At 38.5% G+C, this 22,546-nt stretch overlaps 1 protein-coding gene across 2 annotated transcripts in view; it reads left to right on the top strand.

The window, feature by feature from the left end:
- The window catches only part of LOC118208441 (cadherin-4-like), a 399,806-nt gene that overhangs the window by 78,467 nt on the left and 298,793 nt on the right, over positions 1-22,546 (top strand). The window contains exon 1 of one of the 2 annotated variants that reach the window (XM_035383131.1): positions 22,011-22,299. The exons of the other annotated variant lie outside the window; for it this stretch is intronic. Coding sequence (XP_035239022.1) covers positions 22,231-22,299 — 69 coding nt within the window. The 5' untranslated portion in view covers positions 22,011-22,230. Of the gene's footprint in view, positions 1-22,010; positions 22,300-22,546 lie in introns of those variants that run through there. 2 annotated transcript variants of the gene reach the window in all.

Genomic DNA, 22,546 nt, shown 5'->3' with positions numbered 1-22,546 from the left:
AGAGTGGAGGTTATTATAGCAAGAACTAACTCCATATTAATGCTCATAATTTTGGATGCGATGTTGGATGTTAGGTGTCCACATACTTTTGGTCATATAGTGTATAACAGTTCCATCGTCAACATGCTTGGTCAATGTGTTTTGCCCGTTTCTATGATCTATTTTCCTTAATGTCATTCATACTCCTAAGAAATGTATCTGTTTTTGTAAATATAATGAATAAAAATTCAACTGGCATGCATAAGGCTGCTTTAATTTTCTGTCCTTCAAGAGTGTAGTTTCATCTGATGGACACTGGCTATTTAAAATCTGAATGATTGGCTCTAAATTATTAATCTGGTGTGCTGAGATAAACTGCTGAAGACATGCCGTCAATGAGACACTGCAGTTCGTGATAAGGAGGCACTCTTTCTCAGAGAACATGTTAAACCTTGCATTACAGTAGAGCAGATGGCACAATCTTGTGTCCGGCCAGCAGACTGTACCACAGGTAAAACCACGTTTCCGCAAGCGTCTGACAGCAGGCCCAAACACACCTGCCTTGAAAAGGCGAGATGTGGTGGCGTGGCTCCGATGGACCCCCAAAAAGAATGCTTGCCTGCACTTTATCTGGATCAGGAGAGGATGTTCATTTAGCGCAGATGACATAACCATAACGATGCAGTGAAAATGAGTGTATAATGCTGAGAATATAAAATCTGAGTGTAGACAGAGACTGGCACCACGGTGATATGACACTTGTCTTGTCCTTAGCCTGTGAATTCAACTCTGTTCTCTCAAGTTTTCCATTTACAATAACTGTTGATCATTTAGGTCTTTTGATTTGCAGATTATATTTACCTGCTTTACTTGTCTATCTGCATTAAAATGTTTTTTCATACTGTATCACCTTGTTAAATAGGTATTACTAGGCTGTTTTTGTGTCTTGCATGATCCGCTCTAACACAAAATATGTAATCTTAAAGGGATTATCCAGATAACAAAAGATTTTAGAAAACCTCATTACCCATCACAGTGCAATAGAAAATAATTTGAGTTTTCTACCTCTGCTGCGATATATACATTTTTGCCAGAGCACCACCAGAAAATGTTTTGTCTTTGAATTGCTATCCCCAACTGGAGTCCTGCCTGCTTGAGATTGTGATTCATGAGATGTAGAAACAGTGTATATTTAGTTTATTAGCGAAGCTCATCTCCAAAGTTGGGCAATTATGCCACACTGGAGGGAGAAGTTGGTCAGGATCATATTTATGAGACTAACAAGTGAGACTGCTTGTGCTAGTAGAACTAGCTTCCCTATAAATTATCACTGGTGACTAGCAGAAGTTAATCAAATATATTTATGGGCTGAAAGGTGCAGGTGTGCTTTCAAAGTGGACCTAATCTTATGCCCCCGAGCAACATGCTTAAAATTACACAGAATCGGTTAGGTGAATATTAGGCTGTGCTAATGAATAATATGCTGAGTGTGGCTAAGAATATTAATAATCCAATGCTATGTATATGCTATGCGGGGCTGTGTACTGATGTAAAATCCTTTGTTGCTGCAGGGTGTATTCATTACACACGTTTATGCCCAGCTGGAGCTGGTTGATGGGTTTTTCTGCTAGTACTAGGAACATACAATAATTTTCAAATCATCTTGTGTCTGGGAGGCCCACTTAAGGTTCATTCATATCATTTTCATGATCGGCTTAATAATAATAATAATAATAATAATAATAATAATACAAACATAATTAAGGGTTCTTGATATGGGAATGCACTTGAGCAAAACACAATTCACAGAAATTGTTTCACAATTAATTCATAATCCTCTTTCTGTGTGTATATTCTTAGTGTGTATGTAACAATATGAATAATTAATTAACATATCACCTTAGGAGCCCAACAGTATGTTCGGAACTATTAACTTGATTTATAAAGCTGCTGAATGACCAGTCATGTGGTTATCTCTGCACAGCAAGCGGGCAGTTGCTTTGTTGCCATCATAAACACGCTGAGAAAACAGATGTGTTTGGCTCATGCCTTCCATATTTTAAATGTGAAAATACAAATAAAATAAAATGAAACCTCACAAATCAATTCAATGGGATAATCCATGAGTGTCTAGGCCAGAGCCCTACCCCCTCTGAGGCAGGGTATTATCAGCTTGTTCCATGAAGTGTTCTCTTGGTTCCTGCCTATTACCAAACTGGAAATGTGTTCTATGGTGACAAATTAAACGAAAAACCTGAATACATGAGTGGAGAAACATAACAAATGCATATGCTTCCATACATGTGTACTACATGATACAATTAAGCAATTAACATCGTATCATTCTCTGTGGCATGTATGAACATTCTGAGCAGGCCCAGTTGACCTCGATTTTGAATCAAGATGGCAAGAGGAAAAGTGACTTTGAGAGAGAGTTCATTACTGGGGCACAAATGGCAGGAGCTTCAGTCACAAAGACTGCGCAACTGGCTTTTGTTTCAATTGCAACAGTGACTAAAGTAACATCTGCATTTAGATCTATAGGAAATTTAAAAGTATCAGTAAATAGGGTTGGAAATTGTAGTGAACTTGTGCAAAAGCGCACATTGTGCAAAAGCGCGATGGTTGTGATGCTTGTGCATTAGTGTGATATGTAAGGAAAAACAAAAGACCGACTCTTCATCAGGGGACTGAGCATGTCAGTGCAGGACGTGATCAGACTGTCAGCAAGAACAGTCCTTCGACAACTACACAGAGAGGGATATTATAGTAGGGTTTCAGTGCATAAACCACTCATTGCAAACACGAATACACCTTTGAGAATTTAGTGGTGCAAAGATCATAGGCACTGTCTACAGATTGGTCTACATGTGGAAAAAAGTGATATGGTCAGATGAGTCATCATTCACTATTTACTCGACAAGTGGGTGAATGCATGTGCGGCTTACACCAAGAGAACAGTACAGTCCTGGATGCTTGACCCCTACAGTGAGGGGGTCCGGTGGCTCTCTTATGCTGTGGGGGGAATATGCCTGGCCTGGTTTGGGTCCCCTTAGAGGGAAGGGTCACTGCAAATTGTTCCGAGTGATCAACTTTGAAACATTTCTTTCCTGACGGGCGTGGTCTTCCAGGATGACAATTCTGCCATCCACAAGAAAACTGTAAGTGCTGTTATTGTGAAGTGGAAATATCTTGGAGCAACAACAGCTGAGCCACAAAATGGTAGGCCACACACGCTCACAGAATGGGACCGCTGAGTGCAGAAGCACGTAGCGCATAAAAAACACTCCCTGTCGAGTTCTAGACTCTCTCTGGAAGCAATGGCAGCACAATAACTGTTCATCAGGACCTTCATGAAATGGGTTTCCATGACCGACCAGCTGTACACAAGCCTAAGATCACCATGCACAATGCCAAGTGTCAGCTGGAGTGATGTAGAGCACACCACTGTTGGACTCTGCAGCAGTGGAAATGCATTACTTGGAGTGATAAATCAGGCTTCAATATCTGGCAGTCTGACTGAAGAATCTGGGTTTGGTGAATGCCAGAAAAACGCTACCTGCCCGAATGCATAATCCCAACTGTAAAGTTTGGTGGAAGAGGAACAATGGTCTGTCTGGAGCTGTTTATAATAATGCTCTTCTGGCTGAATGGAAGCAATGAATGCAGCAATGTTCCAACATCTAGTATGAAGTCTTCCCAGTAGAGTAGAGGTTATTATAGCAGAAAAGGGTGGACCAACTCCATATTAAGGCCCATAATTTTGGATGAGATGTTGGATGTTAGGTATCCACTTACTTTTGGCCATATAGTGTTTGTTAAATCTACTGGATATCACCAGGTAGTAACTGCCAAAAAATGTAATCCATAATAATTGCTGTTATCACAGTGTTTATTTTTCCTGGAGCAATACGGGATATTTTGTTAATTATTTCCAGAAAAAAAAATTATAAAGAGTACACAGCTAAATATGTTGAGATAAGAATGGTTATTTGTTTTGTTTTTTTAGACTTTAATACTTCCAAGCACTACTGAAATATTTGTTTTGCAGGTGACAAATACTGCCATATGTTACTGGTTGTGTTGGAGCTTAAGGATAAAGTTTCTCTATGATAGGATTCTCACTGTATTGCAAAACAGACTTTAAAAAAAAAAACAAATTTTCAAGTAAAAGTTCATCTCAAGGGTAATGCATTCATTAGCAATATGAGAAACATTTTAGTCTCAATGCAGTGGGATAATGATAGTTTGCTCTTCACCATGTTTTTTGGGATAAACCTTCTCTGCCAAAAAGAGAAAGCACCCTCTCAACGGTCATCACTGAAATACGAATTCTTATTCTGTAAATAGTTTAAAGGGAAAAGGACTATCTCAAAATTAGACTGCCACATAAAAGCAGTGATGAAAGAGTGCCTGGCCTAATGCTGACCTTGTTAGGAGAAATATGGAGAAAGAAGAAAGAGCTTGAAGAAGAGCTCAGTGCCAGAGCAGAATAAGAAGAGTGATTGAATCCTTGGTAACCCCTCTACAGAGTCCGGAGGTTATACCTCAGCAGGGCAATTAAGGTTGGTTCAGTCAGTAATTGTCAATGCACAAAACCAGCTCCTGTCCAAAAGAAGAGAGAGGCACGGGAAGGATATGTTGCCATAAGGGTGATCTAAGACTGCTGCTTCATTAAGAGCAGGACTGGGCAGAAACAGGGGGTGTGGATATTATTTTATCTCTGTGTAAAGTTTATACTAGATGTGAGTTAATTACATGCCGGTTGTGTGGAGGAATTGCTACTGCACAATTGAGGGCTGCTTGCAAATCTCCTAAGTGTTCTGTGCTCTTATTTAGAGGGAAATGATGTTATTGGTCACATTCATGAGGTGGGGCAACTGTAAAGCACATTCACCTGAGTTCAAATAGAGGTTTATTTGAGATTTATAGATGAGTAATATGTAGATAGGCCACTTTAAATCAACATAAAACAACTGTTTTCAGTCTCAGTTATTTTTATAAATGAAGTGTTAAACACAGCTTAACACTTTTTTATGAGGCCCCTGGTTCCTTTGCCAAATGGATTAAGATACACTCTCCATGGGGCATTGATAAATTCAGTTATGGTTATTTTCCTAATTCAGGTTTGACGTTCACTCTGGTTTTCATTTGACTTGTATTGTATTCAGTATGATTGAGAGCTCAGTTATTAAAATATGTCCTCCCCTGAAATCTTCTCCTCACTCAGTCCCCAAACATTTAATCCACAGAGGAAAACAACACAAAGGTCACTGTTTGCTTGTCCAGTGTGGACTTAAAGTAGCATCGTAATGTAATATCATCATGAGAGGCACATGCTGGACACATCTTTTTTGCATGCATTTTCAAGGCTTGGTTGACTGAACATTTTATTTTTTTTCTACATACAGCCTGTACTTTAGTTCTCCATTGGTAAACCACAATAGAAAGTGTTTTTAATTCTGAGGAAAACCACAGACACATAATTATTGTGTGCAATTGAAGATTCTAATTATGTCTTCAAATCTTTACCCTTTGAGTTTAATTTCCAATGTTTTAAAGCTGTTTTTTTCCATCCTGTCTCTTTCTTCTTTTTCTCTCACTCTATTTGACTCACTGGTTCTTGGTTTAGGCAGGGGAGAACAGCATTCTCTACAGCAAGTAGCATTTCATCCACAGACAAATTCCGAGATATATACAACTGCAATTGAAGAGCTGTCAGTATTTTAGATCTATTCCATGAAAGTGAAGATGAGAGCGACTGAAACTTTCAGGAGGGATAGGAACGATGACTGACTTTGCCACTATTTCTGTCTGTGTTGGTCAAACATTTGATTGCATGCTAGCGCTTCACCAAATAGTTAAAAATACATCCATTGTTGTCAATTTGGACTGTTTTACATGCCGCAATTATTATGCTTATTATATTATTATAGTCTTTCTCTGACCCAACCCTAGCTCACCATCTCCCTTTAGGCAGAGGCCACTAAAGATTAGTAGAGGCGGGAGGGATGGGGTCAGTTAATTGGAGTTGCAGCTAGTCAAATCACATTGTCTAGGAAACAAATATTTAGGGACATATGTTCTTTGTTTATGAATGTTTGATTCTGTACATCAGCCTGTGCTGTGATGACTTCAGCTCATTTTACTTAACTATCCAGTCTAGTTTTATTTCGTTATATCTTGTTATCTGTAAATTAAGCTTGCTTCATTCAGGCATTGTTAATGTTTACAACACATGTGCACAGCATTTAATAACAAGTCGAGGGAACATCATTGGGGGTACAGGGGTACTTTTTTCATTTCATAATTTCTCTATATTGTTTTTGCATAACAAATCACATAATTATATTTGGTGTATTCATAAGCAAGAGACAAACAAAAAAAAAAAGAAACATTATCTCAATGGATCCTGGCAATCACAGCTATAAGCATTTTCACACACTTCAATTTTCTTTTTTTGACCACCTGACTACAATGATTCTGGTTTCAATAATGAAGAAAGACAATGGAAACAACTATGACTAAAGTGACATCAGCATACTCATACTACATATACGTACTTTATCAATGTGTATTCATACTGTACCATTCTTTACTGATTAAGAATTCACCAAAAGGTTCCATTTTTATATTTGTCGGACCACAAGGCATAAAGTACATTTCTGTATCTTCTTGCTGCTGATGTCAACTCAGACATCAAAATAAGTTTCTGATCCTATATGAGGCATGCCGAATATTGTAATACCTATTGTTTAAAAATATTGTCACTGACATTCAAAACTTTTTTTAAAATGACAATAAACAGTAGCTGTGAAATTATTGTATCTTCACTGATGTATATGTACTTTAGGACTATTAGAATCTATTGTGATATCATTTAGAACCCTTATTTTTCTTCCTAGCTTCATATTGGCAATGAGGAGACTTCTGCATAATACAAATTAGGCATTCATTCAGTAATGTGTTATTAAGCATAATGCTTATTTGTCTAACTTTATAATTAAAGCTGAGTATGGACACAAGCTTTTATCACTGCATTTGTGCTTAAACCGGTTTATTCTGCCCGTTGACAAATTTACTGATATGGATTTAAAAACGTTATGCTTTATGAAGCTATTTCGCACCATCATATTGAGCTTCATTCCACTGGTTCACCATAGACTGGAAATTGTGTCCTCTGAGTTTCCGCTACTTTTGCGACTTGTGTGTTCTTTATAGCATTCAATTGTAATTTTGTATTATTTTGCACATTCAACCCATGACTGAGGATGAACAGACTTTTAAGCCAAGTCTCAGTTTCCCCCTGGCCCTTGCCAATACATATTTCCCAACTGATTAAGATAAAGCCCCATTTATTGAATGTGATCACCCATAAAAGTAATATTACAGTTCTTTCAGTTTCTGTCTGAGGACTTTCCTTTACAAGCAGTGAAATGTCAAATAAATATTATAACATGTATGTTAGGGTTGAGTGAAATTGGTGATTTAATAGCATACATTTGTTTCATAACTGGAATAGGATGTAGAATACTATTAGAAATGTTGCAGCCTCACTACACAAACTCATTGCCTTGGATGGGAATTCAGTTATTGCCATCACAAATCTGATTTTTTTTTATGCCAGGGAAGTCAAACAGTGTATGATTGGACACTGCAGTGGACTATGGCTGCCAGAAACATTCAAATGGATAGGTACTCCTGTGCCAACTGCCAACTCCATCTCTTTTGGAAAAACAAAATGCTTACTGTAATGCAATTATTACAATTGAATTGATATGTAGTTGCTCAGAATTTTGGAGCATAATAACTGTGCGTCTCTAAAAGTGTTGAATTTCCTGCGGTTCGATAAAACTGAGCTGAGCTGAACGAAATTGCCATTACAAATGATGTGTAGACCTTGGATTCAACTATCAGATAATAAAGTTGTTGAAATTATACATTTTCTAAACCAGGAAACCATACTTTAATATTTGCCCAATAAATCTTCATTATTAACAATAGGAAATTGCACTCAAGAATCAAACCTTTTCAGTCAGCCTTTATGTATCAGTCAAGCAGCAGGGTTCAATCATTCTGCCAATCCATTTTAATCCACTGGAAATCCAGTTCCCATCTATGCCTGGAAAAAAGGGTGTTCTTAGGCACTATTGCAGTCTAGCAAAAGAAACAAATTTTGACCTGACATTCACTTGGCCCAAACAGCAATGATAAATAGCACACAGTACATAGTGTGAGCGTACTCCTCTGCAATTTTATCTTGGTGAACACAATATCTACTCATAAGTGAGTATGAATGGCAAGATATTTTATATAACTCTGCAGTTGGGAGCTGAGTGAATCTGCTAAATCCCTCAGAACCCACAATGCAAAAGTTTGTGTTGGTTGTTCGCTTGTCAAACATGTTGCCTGTTATATCTTGCTTGCTCTCTGCAATCCACAATAGGTGCATTTTAGAGTAGACATATGATTTAGGGATTAAATACATTTTAATATGACAGCTAATAAAATGATAAATGTGTGTTTATCATCGTCTAGTGTGATGCAGTATGCTTAGGTTAGTTTTCTGATTTGTTATACTGAGATACACTGGAAGAAGTCCATTGGACATCCGCACTGAAAACTATTTTCCCCCACCTGTAGCCTCCCTTTCCATGAACTACAATGATCCTGAGCTGCAGAAGACAAATGCACATTTCCCTCCACCTGTAGGTGTGAAAATGGCAGCCAGAGGCAATGGGATCTAAATTCCAGATCTAAATGTGTAGCTGGCCATGAGGTCTCGCATTTGATCTCTAGTGAACCTGGCCTGGTCTCGGCTCTTACACCCTTGCTCTCAGCATAGCTAATTCATTCCGGGGAATGCATTTGTTTATCTACTGCAAGGCTTCATATTCACAAAGATATAATCAAATCAGCCCTAATTCACTATTTATGCATTCCCCCACTAAATTATTAACCCAGCGGTTTTGTGTATTATTGCATTTTTGTAGTTATGTGTGAACTTGTAGAGCTGCCATTATGAGGCAGATATTTTCCTAAGACATGTCATGTATTATTAATCCATTCCCCCATATTAAAAAGCAATAAGCGGTGTATGAATACAGAATGCAGTATTTAATTGTAAAGGCAACTCAAATTTACTTTCTGTTTTAGACAACTGCATCACAAGTTTGGCTCCATACCTCTCGTGGATCAACAGGACGATGATAAAAGCATGAAATAAAACTAATGGTTTCAGCTTAATGATAAAAGGCCTGGAGCACTTTATGAAGTGTTCTCTGTAGGTTTTCTTTATTTTTGCTCTTTTTTATCCCTGGGGCTTTGAATTTGCTGATGAATGCTTTTTGTGACAAAGTGCACACACACACACGCACACGCACACGCACACGCACACACACACACACACACACACACGCGCACACACACACACACACGCACACACACACACACGCACACACACAAACACATTAAGATTGAGATAACTTGGCAGACAAGTCCAATTTTAATGACAGTGCCCTGAGTCCCATGACAGGTGGGGAACAGTAGTGTAGCTCACTGGACCTATTAGAAACAATGTGCCATTTTCTTTCTCATTTCTACTTTTTATGTTTCCCTTAGTAGCAATAAAATAACTTTAAATTCACTTATGTTTCGGGGTCTGCACTCAATGAAAAATGACTCATTGAATTTGATTGAATAGATAAGCTGGCAAAAGCAAAAAAAAGCCACCATAGAGCATGGCGCTACAGCAGGCAGTAGACACTGAGATGATAGTGAGTGGTAATAAAGAGGATGTGGATGGCAGGCCTGTGTGTGCACGCATGCATACATGTATGTTTTTTGTCTGTTTTTTGTGCATGTGCCTGTATGTGTCTGTCTTAACATGAGGACATTTTATGATTTTCTCTAAACAATTACAAGTTGATTACTCTTTGCAATTACTTGGGTACTCCTTTTTTATTTCATTTTTTGTGTGCTTAAAGCCTGTTTTACAGATGAAAGGTGACGTGGAGCATTTTCTCTCGTGTAGGCTTGTCCAAGTGACAGCTCTCTTTGATAAGATTAAAGCTTGCACCGTTACCACATACAGCTCTAGCTCTATTTATACTGGATATTCATAGATACTGTAGGTTCTTGAAATAAAATGAATGAATGAAACAATCAATACATACATACATACATAAATAAATAAATAAATAAATAAATAAATGCCCATTCACTCCATGGAACGACTAAAAGGGAGCTCCAACAATGGTTCTGTAGATAAAACTGTAACTTTTCTGAGGTCATAAAGCCCTTTCCCTGGGCAAACAAGATTAATAATGCATCTGCAGAGAATGATGCGAAATGTATTACCTCTAAAATAGGCAGAGACCCTGGTGAAGATCTCCCTGTCACTATTACCAAAGCAATAATGTGCAATACAAATAAACACTGCCCTAAACTGTATAACTACATACATAATTCATTGCACCGCAATATGTGTAAATGCGCTCATACATACAAGGTTTAGCAGGAACAGCTCATATTGGATATTACTATTCAATGTGAGGAAAATCTTCATCATTTTAATGGCATAAAAGTACTTATCTGAAGGTTGGAAATGGGTCGCTTTACAGCTTAGCTGACAGGTGTCTTTAGAGGAGCGAATGTCTGGCAGCAGCCATCTAAGCTGGCCCGTCACGCTTCTAGAACAATGTCGAGACAGGCTGGTGATTTAGGCTGGGAGGCAGGCCCAGATTGATTACAATCCACTGGTTTCCAAACACAAATGGAAAGTCTAAGGTCAAGACTAAGGTTATCCAAGGTGTCGATCTCTCCCAGTCTGCCTCCAAATTCCTGTCTTTCCTAGGAATCTCTTCACAGGAAACAGCAGTGGTTGTGGTGTTGGGTATGATTCATTAGGCTAGCCAGAGTCCAGGCTGTGATCCCAAGGGTCACTGGGCCATGCTTCAAGGCTTCTATTCTGTTTGGTGCAGTGTTTTACATGACCTTTCTTTCACCTCCTCCAGAAAAGTTTGGAAGATTAACTTCTGTTAATTTCTCAGAACAATGGACTTTGATAATTTACCATATGCTAATTTTGTACACTGAAATAAGCTTCAATTCACCTTCACATCATGGTCAAGTGTGATATATACTAGGTTGGAAAAATGTGTCAGTTTTACGATATGCTTTCTAAAATGTACCGTCTTTCTTGTATGCATTTACATTGTACCTGGAATGCCTGTATGTCTGATGCATTCTCTAGCTTAAATGACAAATGAGTATGGGTCTTTGGACGCTAAAATTGCTCAAATGAGCTTCCGGCAACTTTCATTTTTTTCGGATTTTGTGGAAGGCACAGCAAAATACAACTCAAAAAAAAAAAAATCAATGAATTAAAGCCAGGGTATCCAGGCTATTCTGTTATGCTTATAAGAAAGTGTGTGCGTGTTACAAAAAAACCTGGCATATTGTGAAATGGACAAACTTTCTGTTTCCCACCATGGGTCTATGTCACATTTGGACATTATACTGGGTATGGACTCCTCCAATAGACTCACCCACAGGCCAGTCATTATGTGTCACACAGCACTACAGTGGAGCAAGTGTTAATTGGAGGAGAGACAAATCTCTTGCTGACAACAACTGGTACCCTGTAAGCACCTGATGCTTTGTTGGGAAAAGCTAATACAGCTGCAACCCAAGGAATCCTGGCCAACTTGGAACCGCCCTTCCCCTGGCAGGATGAACCTGGTCATGTCCCACTGCTGTTGACTTGGTTAAAAATCAATGTCATCATCGGATAATGACGTTGCGCTTCAACCTGCAATGTTTAGGTGATAGGGCCCGACCTGCACTTTTGTGATGAGCACATGTGCAGACATTTTTTGAATAAAAAAAAGCTCTTTTTTTGCCTAAGGACAATTGTATTTCATTTGTATAAATAGTCCAACATATTGAACTGCGTGTGGAAATGCCTGGCTTCTAAACACTAAACAAATCGCATTAATTCTTTCTCTATAATGTACAAACCCAAAAGTTAAAGAAGTCTCGAACTAACGGTGAGGAAATAATTAAATCAGTTCTTTCTCTGTCACGCACCTTATTCTTACATATTTTTATTCTTAACCTTAAAAAAATTCAAAGCTGTAAGCTACTGTAATACTGCTACTTCAATTCCTGTGTTTCCATATGCAAATTGGTGGAAGGAAAATAATTTGCTTTGCAAAACAGCAGACACAGAACTGTTTAGCTGCATTAAACTAGAGAGATTAGAATGCTAAGACAAAATGAAAGGCAACGCAGAGTAAAATGGATACTGTAAATATTGGTCTTTGTTATAAGGCTGTTCCCTTCCTTGGAATTGCTTTTGCTTAAATATGGTTGCAAGGAAATCCATATAATTCAATTTAAGTTTAATTTAACATGCCATGTCCTCAATTCAAAGGTCAGACCTCTTACATAAACTGTGTGCATATTCTAAGAGCTCATTTTCTAGACTGTAGACCAAATGTTTTTATTGATTTCTTTATTTCCTTACTCACTATAACTTGAGGGGATTTTGAATTAGCAGTCAATGTTCACCTGCGCTATTGCAACATCGTTCATATATGAATTTCATTGTGAATGATTCCCAGCCTGTTAAGTATGTATTACATAATTATTTTAATCCTGTTGCTGTGTCATTACTGGAAAAGTAATCACTTCAATACCCCATTCCAAAGTTTGGGACAGACTTTCTGAAGCCCCCCCCCCCCCCCCCCCCAAATGAATTCCTAGCTACACAGTGTGTGGTATGACTTCATTGAATTACAAATTATGTGTGAAATTCCCTGGCAGTGATGCTCACAGTCCAAGAAGCAGCAAAGAGGTTAATTAAGTGAAGTGGATTCAAGCGTAACAATTCAAATGAAAAACTGACAGTCATGTTAATCAATCAAAGCCATACGCTGCCCTTTCCACTATAAGAAATCATTGTATGTGGGAGCTATATTCAAAAGGTCAAAGAGAGAGAATGTGTGGTTTCAATTATCTAATACTGTGAGAAATTCATTTGTTAAGATTAAATAATTACTTACTTTATGTCTAATTGTCATGCACAGGATAAATGATAGCAGATGCCTTTTGTTTGCATTAAAAAGGCAACCTCAAATTATGACTGATATACAAACATGGTATATTTCATACTGCTGATATTATGGCATTCCAGTATATCCATATCTATGTATATGCAAACAGTTATCTACGTTACAACATAAAATGCCAGAATGTCCTGTTTTTATCCAAGGGTGAAATTGCTTTTTCATAATTTGATTGTATCTTGTGCTTGAAAATGTTGTTTATCATCTCAGAAAGGCAATTTTTACAGTCTATTTGATCATTTCGCATTTGATGGTGTGTGGTTCCTTGGTAGAAACAACAGTAACTTATAATGTGGCTTGTTGATACAGCTGGAAGACAATGTGACTGCAGGGTCTTTTTGTTGATATATCAGTACATCACACATTCACTCTATCTGTCCCATCACCGTCGGGTATAGAGAGAATTTTTGCTCTGGGAAATATGTTCAAACCAGAGATGCCTTCATTTATGACATGAGCATTTCTAGCTTCATTTTTAATTTAGCAGAAAAGGGCTTTCAGCTCAACAATTAAGCCAAATTAACACTCATGAGAGCATATTATTCCTTAGTGAATCACTGGTGAACTTCAGCAGGGATATCATTGTCCTTGTGTCTGCTCACCATTGCTTCCATGTCATTAATATCAGGGACATGGCACCTAAGGTCAATTTGGGACACCGGCAGCACTACCACTATTCACACCCCAAGGTTGCCTTGGGAGTGCATCTCAGCGCTGGGTCCCGTGTGCTGTATTGGCATAGGGGAGAGAGTTATGTCATACTTTACACCGGTGGGATGTCACATTACACAAGAGAGTAATGTCATGCCTCACACATGAGACAATTTGTGCCTGAGTGTGCTTTACTACTAACCTGGTTATAGGAAACCTATGCTTCAGTTTCCTATTCAGTTTAACAGCAGAGAAAGAAGCACCACTAGCATCTGGGAATCTGCCCGAGTGTACTGTACCCTTAAACCGAAGATAACGAATTTCTGCTTCAGTGTGATATATGACTGAAATAGGGATGGGGAACCTGCACTCTACTGAAAATCAATAGACAAAGGAACAAGGTACAGGTATTTTAAGTAAACCTTTCACATCACTATAACAGAAAGAAAGATATACCACTGCACCCAAGCCCTAAAAAAACAGATACACTGTACTTGTTCCATGGAGACTACAAGTATAAATAGCTTTAATCAACAAAATAAAATGAGGTGTTCTGAGGCATAAAATGTGAAAATGTGTATTTGTCACGGCTTTTGTTATTATCTTAAATGTAGAAGTCTGAAAACTTAGTCCTGTAGAGCCACAGCATATGCAGCATCTTTCTCAGCACTTAAGTGTCAAATTAAGCCGGTAGTTTCACAGTTGGTCCAGATTATCAAACTTTTTTTAATGCATTCAGCTAAACTGAGTAGACACAGGCCTTGTAAAGTTACTACCTTAGGCACTGACACCTTTCACAGTGAGGTCATCTCATGTGTCTTACAGTTGCTCACTTATGCCATCAATATTAGACCATTTAATTATGTATGTATTTGGGGGAAAATAATATTTTTCTTAGAACTGCCATGTTTCTATTCCAAAAAGCTCAAATTGTACGAAAAGTTACTCTCATATTAGTCCTAAAGGCATGATACCCAAACTAGATGTTGTCTTTCAATTGTCAAAGCAGCCATTTTTATGTTATTAATTTAGTTTCGTTTAGGAACAGAAAATTGGGGTACTGAAATTATTTACGTTCTAGCAAATCAGCATGGCTACAACCTTTTGAGGGTAAAATCTTGTCCCATGTGATCAGAGAATAACATCCTGGGCAAAGGTAATCCATAGGCTAGCTGTTTCAATTGAATTCACCATAGACATGTTCTTGAGTATGGTGCCTTGTGGGCTTTGTTTTGGATTGCTTAGCTCTGTGTGTGTGTGTGGGAGGGGGGTAATAAAGTTTTCACAGGCATAATTATGAGTTTAGTAGGCCTTTTACCCCATCAATGTCCTGTTTATATTCTATATACAACATATCAATCAATCAATCAATCAAACTTTATTTATATAGCACAAGTCATACATCAAATGCAACTCCAAGTCCTGAACATAAAAAGTGGAAATAAGAGTAAGTTAAAAATAACATGAGTTTAAATTAAAAAAACATGAAAATGAATAAATAAAATATAGTATAATAAAACTAATAATAAAATAAGAAATAACAGTAAAAGTGCAAGTCAAAATCAACACACACTAAATAAGAGAGTGTGGATATCTTTTATTTTAAAGATATCCACACTCTCTGCCACCCTCAGGTCCTCCGGCAAGCTGTTCCACAGGCTGAGGCCATATTGGCTCAAATCAGCCTCGCCGTGGGTCTTAGACCGGACCCTTGGAACAACCAAGAGACAACTACCAGAGGACCTGAGGGGTCAAGTGGGTACATATCTTAAAACCATGTCAGACATGTAGTCAGGAGTGAGACCATTTAGTGATTTGCAGACCAATAAAATAATTTTAAAATCAATTCTAAAACTAACAGGTAGCCAGTGCAGCGATTTTAAAACAGGTGTAATGTGTGCTCTCCTTCTGGTCCTGGTCAACGCATGAGCAGCTGCATATTGAATTTCAAGGCTCCGGTTTAGCAACAGTTCAACAGATCAGGGCAGAACACAATTTTTTTACTGTGTAATTCAGTTTGGTAACATCAGTTAGTAATGTTTCTGCCTGCGGAGTCTATACAATGAAACTCATAACTCTACCTCCTTGAAATGGGAACAGGGGCTCATTTGGTCATATTGGTTTAAGGCCATGCTAAATTATTAAAACAATCTATTTCAAGTATCCAGATGGTCTTTTTATTAGACAAATGCTAAATCTTTGAATGGAACAATTTACTTGTAACGGGCAGCATAGCATTGTGGTAAAGAACAAGTAAACTCCTCAACTCTGAAAGAAAAAGTCATAACTTTTTTTTTTACTTTTTATATTTCTTATTTATGTGAACTGTGTAGAAACACAGAAATAAAAATGTACCCATTTGAGTTCAATTATTAATGTCATTCATCTCATTGGTATCATTTTTACTGGGGGCAATGCATGCTGGCAGGGATAGATGTCTGGCAGAGACACTGAATGGTACAGGCAGATCATGGCCTGCCAGCATGGCAATATGTTTCATCTATGGCAGGGAAAAGGCCATGCTCCTTCTCTTGGAGAGCCTATCTGCATTCTCAGCTCAACCCAGATAGATCCCAGGTCAACACGTGTAGATTATGTGTAGATAAAAACCCAGACCAGCAGTGATCAACACTGGTTCATTGAATAGCTGGATGTTCTTGCAGCTACAGCATATCCAATCCGCTCTGGAGCCAATGAGCACTGTCACAGGTAACACACTCAGCACACAGCTACATGAAAGTGCACATGTGTGATTGAGAATTAATTACAATATGAAACAGAATGTGAAATGCACAACAGACACGTGATTATAGATGTGGCCAGCCGGCACTGGGAAATGGGACTGATGTTGGCCTTAAGCAGACAGGAGAGAAGGTAGTGGTGGTTAATTTGCTTTGAAAGTTTAGCTTTTTTTGGTTTTTGAAAATGTGAAATGGACTCTTTTTTTTATTTAAGTTTACTGATGGAAAGCCTGTGACAATTTTGGCAGTCATGTCTTTTTTGTAAGGTTGCAAGCATGTAGTGCTGTAACCATATTGTTCTTTCTTTCTTTCCAATGAAAACATCTGTAGCTCAGTCTTTAAGTCTAAGTCGAATCTCTGCTGTTTGCAGATATTGTTGTCCTCTTGTCCTATCATGACATTTGATGCACACTACAACAATTTGCAGCTGAGTGCAATGCAGTGAGGATCATCATCTTCAAGTCTGTGGCCATGATCCTTTCCTGGAAAAAGATGGCTTGTCCCCTTCAAGTGAGGGGGGAGCAACAGCCCTAGGTGGAGGAATTCAATTATCACACATGGCACATACGTAGAATTGTCTGGGGACCTGGAGAAGCGACAGCCTTTATCAAACCAACACTTTTAGTTTGCTTAGACTGTGGTGACAGCTGTTTACATTTTAATGACCAACAATCAGCGACGACATGGCCGGACTTGTGACAATAATAACATTGTCTTTCTGAATTAGCACCTACAGGAGACGCATTAGGACGTCTCGTCTGAGAGTCACTCCAATTGCACTGGAGTAGTAAGGACCAGACATCTTTGGCCAGTGTAAAGCAGCAGCGATCTGCTTGAACGCACCAAAATACAACTCCACTTCGGTATCCCAGAAACGAGGAACTAATGCAATGTTTTTGCTCACATTGAATGTGATAGTAGATGGAACTGAGGAAGGGAACACCAAGACTTTTGAATCGGAGGCTCAGTCACACCAGAACAAACCATTTGTGACCAACTCAAGCTGACACATTCTAATGGCTGTGCATGCTTCCAGCCTGCATAATTCCAACTGAAACTCCATCTCAGCTTTGCAAGCTTGCGCCTTTCCCTGAGTCTCAAACTGAAGATGGGCCAACCGCATCTTTAAATGGACCTCCATTCTAAAATCCATTTGGGAGGATCCGGGAGAGAGTGGATTGTATCATGACAACGTAAGGGGCAGCTTCGCCTCAGCCTGCTCTTTGGAAGCAGCATGCCTCTCTGCCACTCAATTTTCCTACATTTATCAAACTGTTCCAAAGAGAGATTACTTACAAACCCTTCTAAGTCAAACAACGCCATGTCATTAGAGCACAAAACGACCACTTACCCTAGAACCTCTTAAAAAACAAACATACCAACTGGACTCAAAATTCAAATTCCCAATTAATGTTACATACTTGCAATGTCGAGGGGAATGAGGGGAGTAACACAGAAACTGAAAAGAAGGTACAACAAGCAATTACACCGAAACACAGTAAAGATTGAAGGATGTGTTATTTAATTTAAACAACTTTAGGAAGCAAAATGTTTTTGGGATAGCAAAGGCCAAAACAACAAATGAAAACCCACTCTGCCTAAAACAGAAAGATATCTAGACTAGCTCTAGTTTATAAAAACACAGTCTACCCTCCCAAGCTCACCAAAAAACAGGAGAAAAAGACAGACTGAAATAAATAGGCAGCACACCCCTACATAGCCACCTTATATTAACAAACACAGTTTATCAACAAAACGAAAAAGAACATTTAGAAATAAACAAGAAATATCACTAGGAGAACTAAGCTTATACCTGAAGATCACAGCAAAAGATCTAGCTGAGCAGAACAAGAATGTCTAAACGCAGCACAAGTCATGTTATCACCTGTGCATGTAAGCAGATCACTGAGCACACAGCTCTAAAATCATGATAACACCTATACAAGAAAGAGAGAGAGCGCACTCATACAGCTCATACACAGGGCCATAACACAAACTAATTATCATTCACACATACTTAAAGGATTTTGGTTAGAAAATAATATCAAAAGGAAGATGCACAATGGCTACAAGCCAGCTCAATAAAATAGCACTAAAGAGGTGCTCAACAGCCAGGTTTTGGGTAAGCTTTGGGCCTAATTAACATTAGGATAGGATCAGAATTAATGCTGTGGGCAATGGGTTAGGTTTGCTGAACTACTGAGAGACCAATGTTACAATTTGCTTGTACACACTTATTAGCCAATCAGAATCAAGCATTTATCCAAGCTATAGTATAAATTGAATCTTCTTGTGTGGGTTTACCCATATAATACTATTTGGAATGTATCTTGGTAGTAGTGGCTCACAATGGTGAGAGTGTCCACTTCTTAAATTTCTGTTCTAAGCACTAATCTTCCTCTGAATGTTCATGTGGGAAATCAAAAACAGTAACTTTAAGGTCAGTGTTGATTTCTTCCCATAGTTTTTTTATGTTGTGGTTTCCAAAGAAATGGCCATGAAGCTGTCAATCTCTCAACAGATACTGAGTACCTCCTGTGCCAGAATTTGCTAAGGCACAGGATGGAAATGGGACACAATTGCTATCTAGTAGACAGAACAAATGTGGTATTATCTGACATTTCTAAAGCCCTTGCATGGGGTTTCCACCATACACCCCCCCCCCCCCCTTCCTTACACACACACACACACCCTTCCTTTGTCAACCAGGCTGAACATAAGGCTGAAGGGAATTATATAGCCTAATTCCAGAGAGTCTCAATGTGTTCCATAAATGGCATTCTTTTTCCATTGTATTTGCATTAATGTGTTTAGAAATGCATCAGGTGTCAGAAGAAATCACAAAGAATATCTTAAATTAAAACAACACTGGATAATGAAATGGCTGGTATTATGAGAAGCTCAATGAATAATTCTGAAAGTATCTATTAAGAAATCAGATCAATATTTGTTGTCTCCAGAAGTCTATCTGTCTGCAGTTACAAGTTTGCATATGTAAAATATCAATCAATCAATCAATTTCCCCTTCCCACATTGCAAGCACTGCCAAACAAAGATGATTCCAATCTCACAGATGCATTTCTGAGAGAGAGAGAGAGAGAGAGAGAGAGCAAGAAATTACAATTATCAAGCCACAATGTCTTACTGCCGGACTCCAAACAGCCTTTTATCTACTGTTTTAATTCTACTATGCTGCTGCCAGGATTCCACTATATCAATCAATCATCAATCAATAAGTAAATAAAGCAATAGTAATATATTGCTAGTCTTTGATTCTATTCACTGGCTCCCTATTAAATACAAAGCAGACTTCAAAATTCATCTCCTTACCCATAAAGCATTAAACGGGCTATCTCTGTCATACTGAAGGGAGCCTATTATTCTACATCATCCTGTCAGACCCGTTTGGTCCTAAGCAGCTGGCTACCTGGTCTTGCCTACAATTTCAAAAGTTAACAATAGGTAGCTGTGATTTTGCCTAAAAGGCCCTTAAAATGTAATAATTTGCCTTTCCATGTCTTATAATCAAAGACACTATATTCAAAAAAATCTAATAAAAGAATAAAAAGGTTACTTTATTTAATTTGTTTGATTAATAACCCCTCCTCCCAATGTGCACTTTGATTTTCGATAGGCTGTGGTAGCTTAACCACTCCTGTTTTTGCATCATCTGTCCTGTGAGGGCACTGAAATAAGAGGCAATCATGAATAATTTCTTATTGCACGAGGACCTGTATGAGCATGCTTTATTTCATTCCTCTTATCTTGAACAATCATTATCAATATGCCTGTGCTTTTTTTCTGCTATTTAACCATTAACATTAAGCTTTTTATTGGTTTGTAGGTGGAATTGACCCTTTCTTTCCTCATAATTAGCCAGGTCCTTTATTTTTTATTGAGTGCAAACTATAGCTTGCTATATGTTTTGCAGTTAAATCAGGACACTTCTTGTTCATTAAATTCGGTAAATTATGCACCCCCTGCCATCCAGGTAAATGGTTCTTGCTTGTCCCTACCACTGAGCTTCTCCACCCTAGTGCCCCAGTGGTGGAATCAATGTCCTATTCCTCTACGAACCAGTCCCTCATTGCCCATCTTCCGCTGCGGTCTTGAAGACTCATCTCTTTAGACTATACCTGGACTAACTAACTATTGCCACTCTGCAAGTCACTCCCAATCTGGGATCATTTTTATCACTTAAATCCCCCTCTTTCATGATGCACATGTACCTCCTGTGCCACTTTCATGTACCTCCATCCACCACTTATTGTACTTTATATCATTATCTTGTTTTAGTTTGTCATGCCTCCTAGTTTGACTTAGCATAGGTTAGGGCAGAGTAATGTTTACTGTGTGAACTGGACTTAATGTGTTCATGGCTATGAATAACTGTTACAAGAGTATTGCACCTTATCGGACCTGTGTTTTGTAGTTGTTCCAATGACCTGTGCACTTATTGTACGTCGCTTTGGATTAAAGCGTCTACAAAATAAATGTACTGTAATTAAGAAGAAGCGCATAGGCATATTTTACATTTTTAATCCTAACGATTTATACTCCACATTGTAGTTAACGTGCTGCCTCAGTGTTGTTGTTGTAGCATATACAGTAATTATATATAGCCTATAGCCTACATATAATAATACATTTAACACGTGCCCTTTCCCCTTTCTACTGAGAAATGTTCAAGGAGGTCATGAATTACACAGATACAAACAAATCTCCACACCCATAAAAAGCACCCATACCAATGGTGCGTAAATTGTGATCTGCGGAGAAACTTGGTTCAAGGTTGCAAAAAAGAAAAAGAAAAAAAAAACATACTGCACTGGTAGGTAAAAGGAAACAGCGCTGAACAAACTGGCATTGACGCACTGTTTTATTCCTTTTGATGGGATTAACCCATTGCCTTACTCGTCAGATATGGAAATTGAGCCACCAATCAGATACGAAATGTCACGGTTATTAAACCGGAAACCCAACCATTTCTCAGCGGCCAGCTATTTTTGTGTTGACATTTCACGTCTTCATGTAGTCTCAGCAATTCAGAAGCGCGAAGTAGGCCTACACATTGATGATAATTAGGCAGTGGGATGTTATCGTTATCCATCAAACACTTTCGTGAATAAATGGTCTCATGTAAATATGTAAGGTTCCTCGGTCACATAAGCTATAGGCCTACATTTCAACGTGCATTCCTTGGCTGTACAACAGAGGCAAACAATGCAAATACACATGCCCACCTAACTCAGCATAATGGATTATGCATGCGCAAAATAGACTACTACTGTGCACAACTACTGGAACTCCGTGTTAAGAACATCTTTAAATTATGATGCAGTGTGAAATGTATAGCATACTAATTACTGTGTAGGCCTAGATAAAGTGTACTGGAGCACTTTCAGTCCTCAGTGGCGTTTACGAAAATCATTAGAACGATAGCTAAAAGAAGCTCGGTTGAACTTACATTTTACTGTGTGTCTTTAAGTGGGATTCTCCCACACTGTACAGTAGGAGGGGTTGTAGTGACGCTGGTTAGCTCTTTGGTGCTGCGCTGAACAGCGCTTTTCACCTGCAGCTGAGAGCGAGAGGGCTCGGGACGGTCTTTACTATATACTGAAGAGCATAACACTGCAAACGAATCGCCAAAGGAGCACCCGAGAAGAAACAAGGGGGAAATAAAAATAGTCGAAGAACACTCGCAGAACCTCATTTACAACTGCCTCTGCATGCTGACAACAATGAAAACTGGCTACGTTATCTTAGTGATGAGCGCCGTACTACTGGGCACATCTTGGGTGAGCCGTACATTTTAACACTATAGAAGTAGCTAGCTGCCGTAATGTTGTACTAACAGCGGTTTGTATGCACCTAATGGTGCAGTGACACTAAATTATTGCGTTTGTCCGCAACTTAATCAGTACAGGGAGTCTTTTGAGTGGTGTATTTTTCAACATAGAAGTCTGCCGTCTTTCGAATCTTAACGCCAGTCGTTTTTGTCTTACTTATTATAGGACCATACTTAGAATATATTTTTAGTTGTAC

Source organism: Anguilla anguilla, chromosome 11 (genome assembly GCF_013347855.1).
Source record: "Anguilla anguilla isolate fAngAng1 chromosome 11, fAngAng1.pri, whole genome shotgun sequence".
NCBI classification, from domain to species: domain Eukaryota; kingdom Metazoa; phylum Chordata; class Actinopteri; order Anguilliformes; family Anguillidae; genus Anguilla; species Anguilla anguilla.
This window is presented reverse-complemented; position numbering and strand designations above follow the sequence as displayed.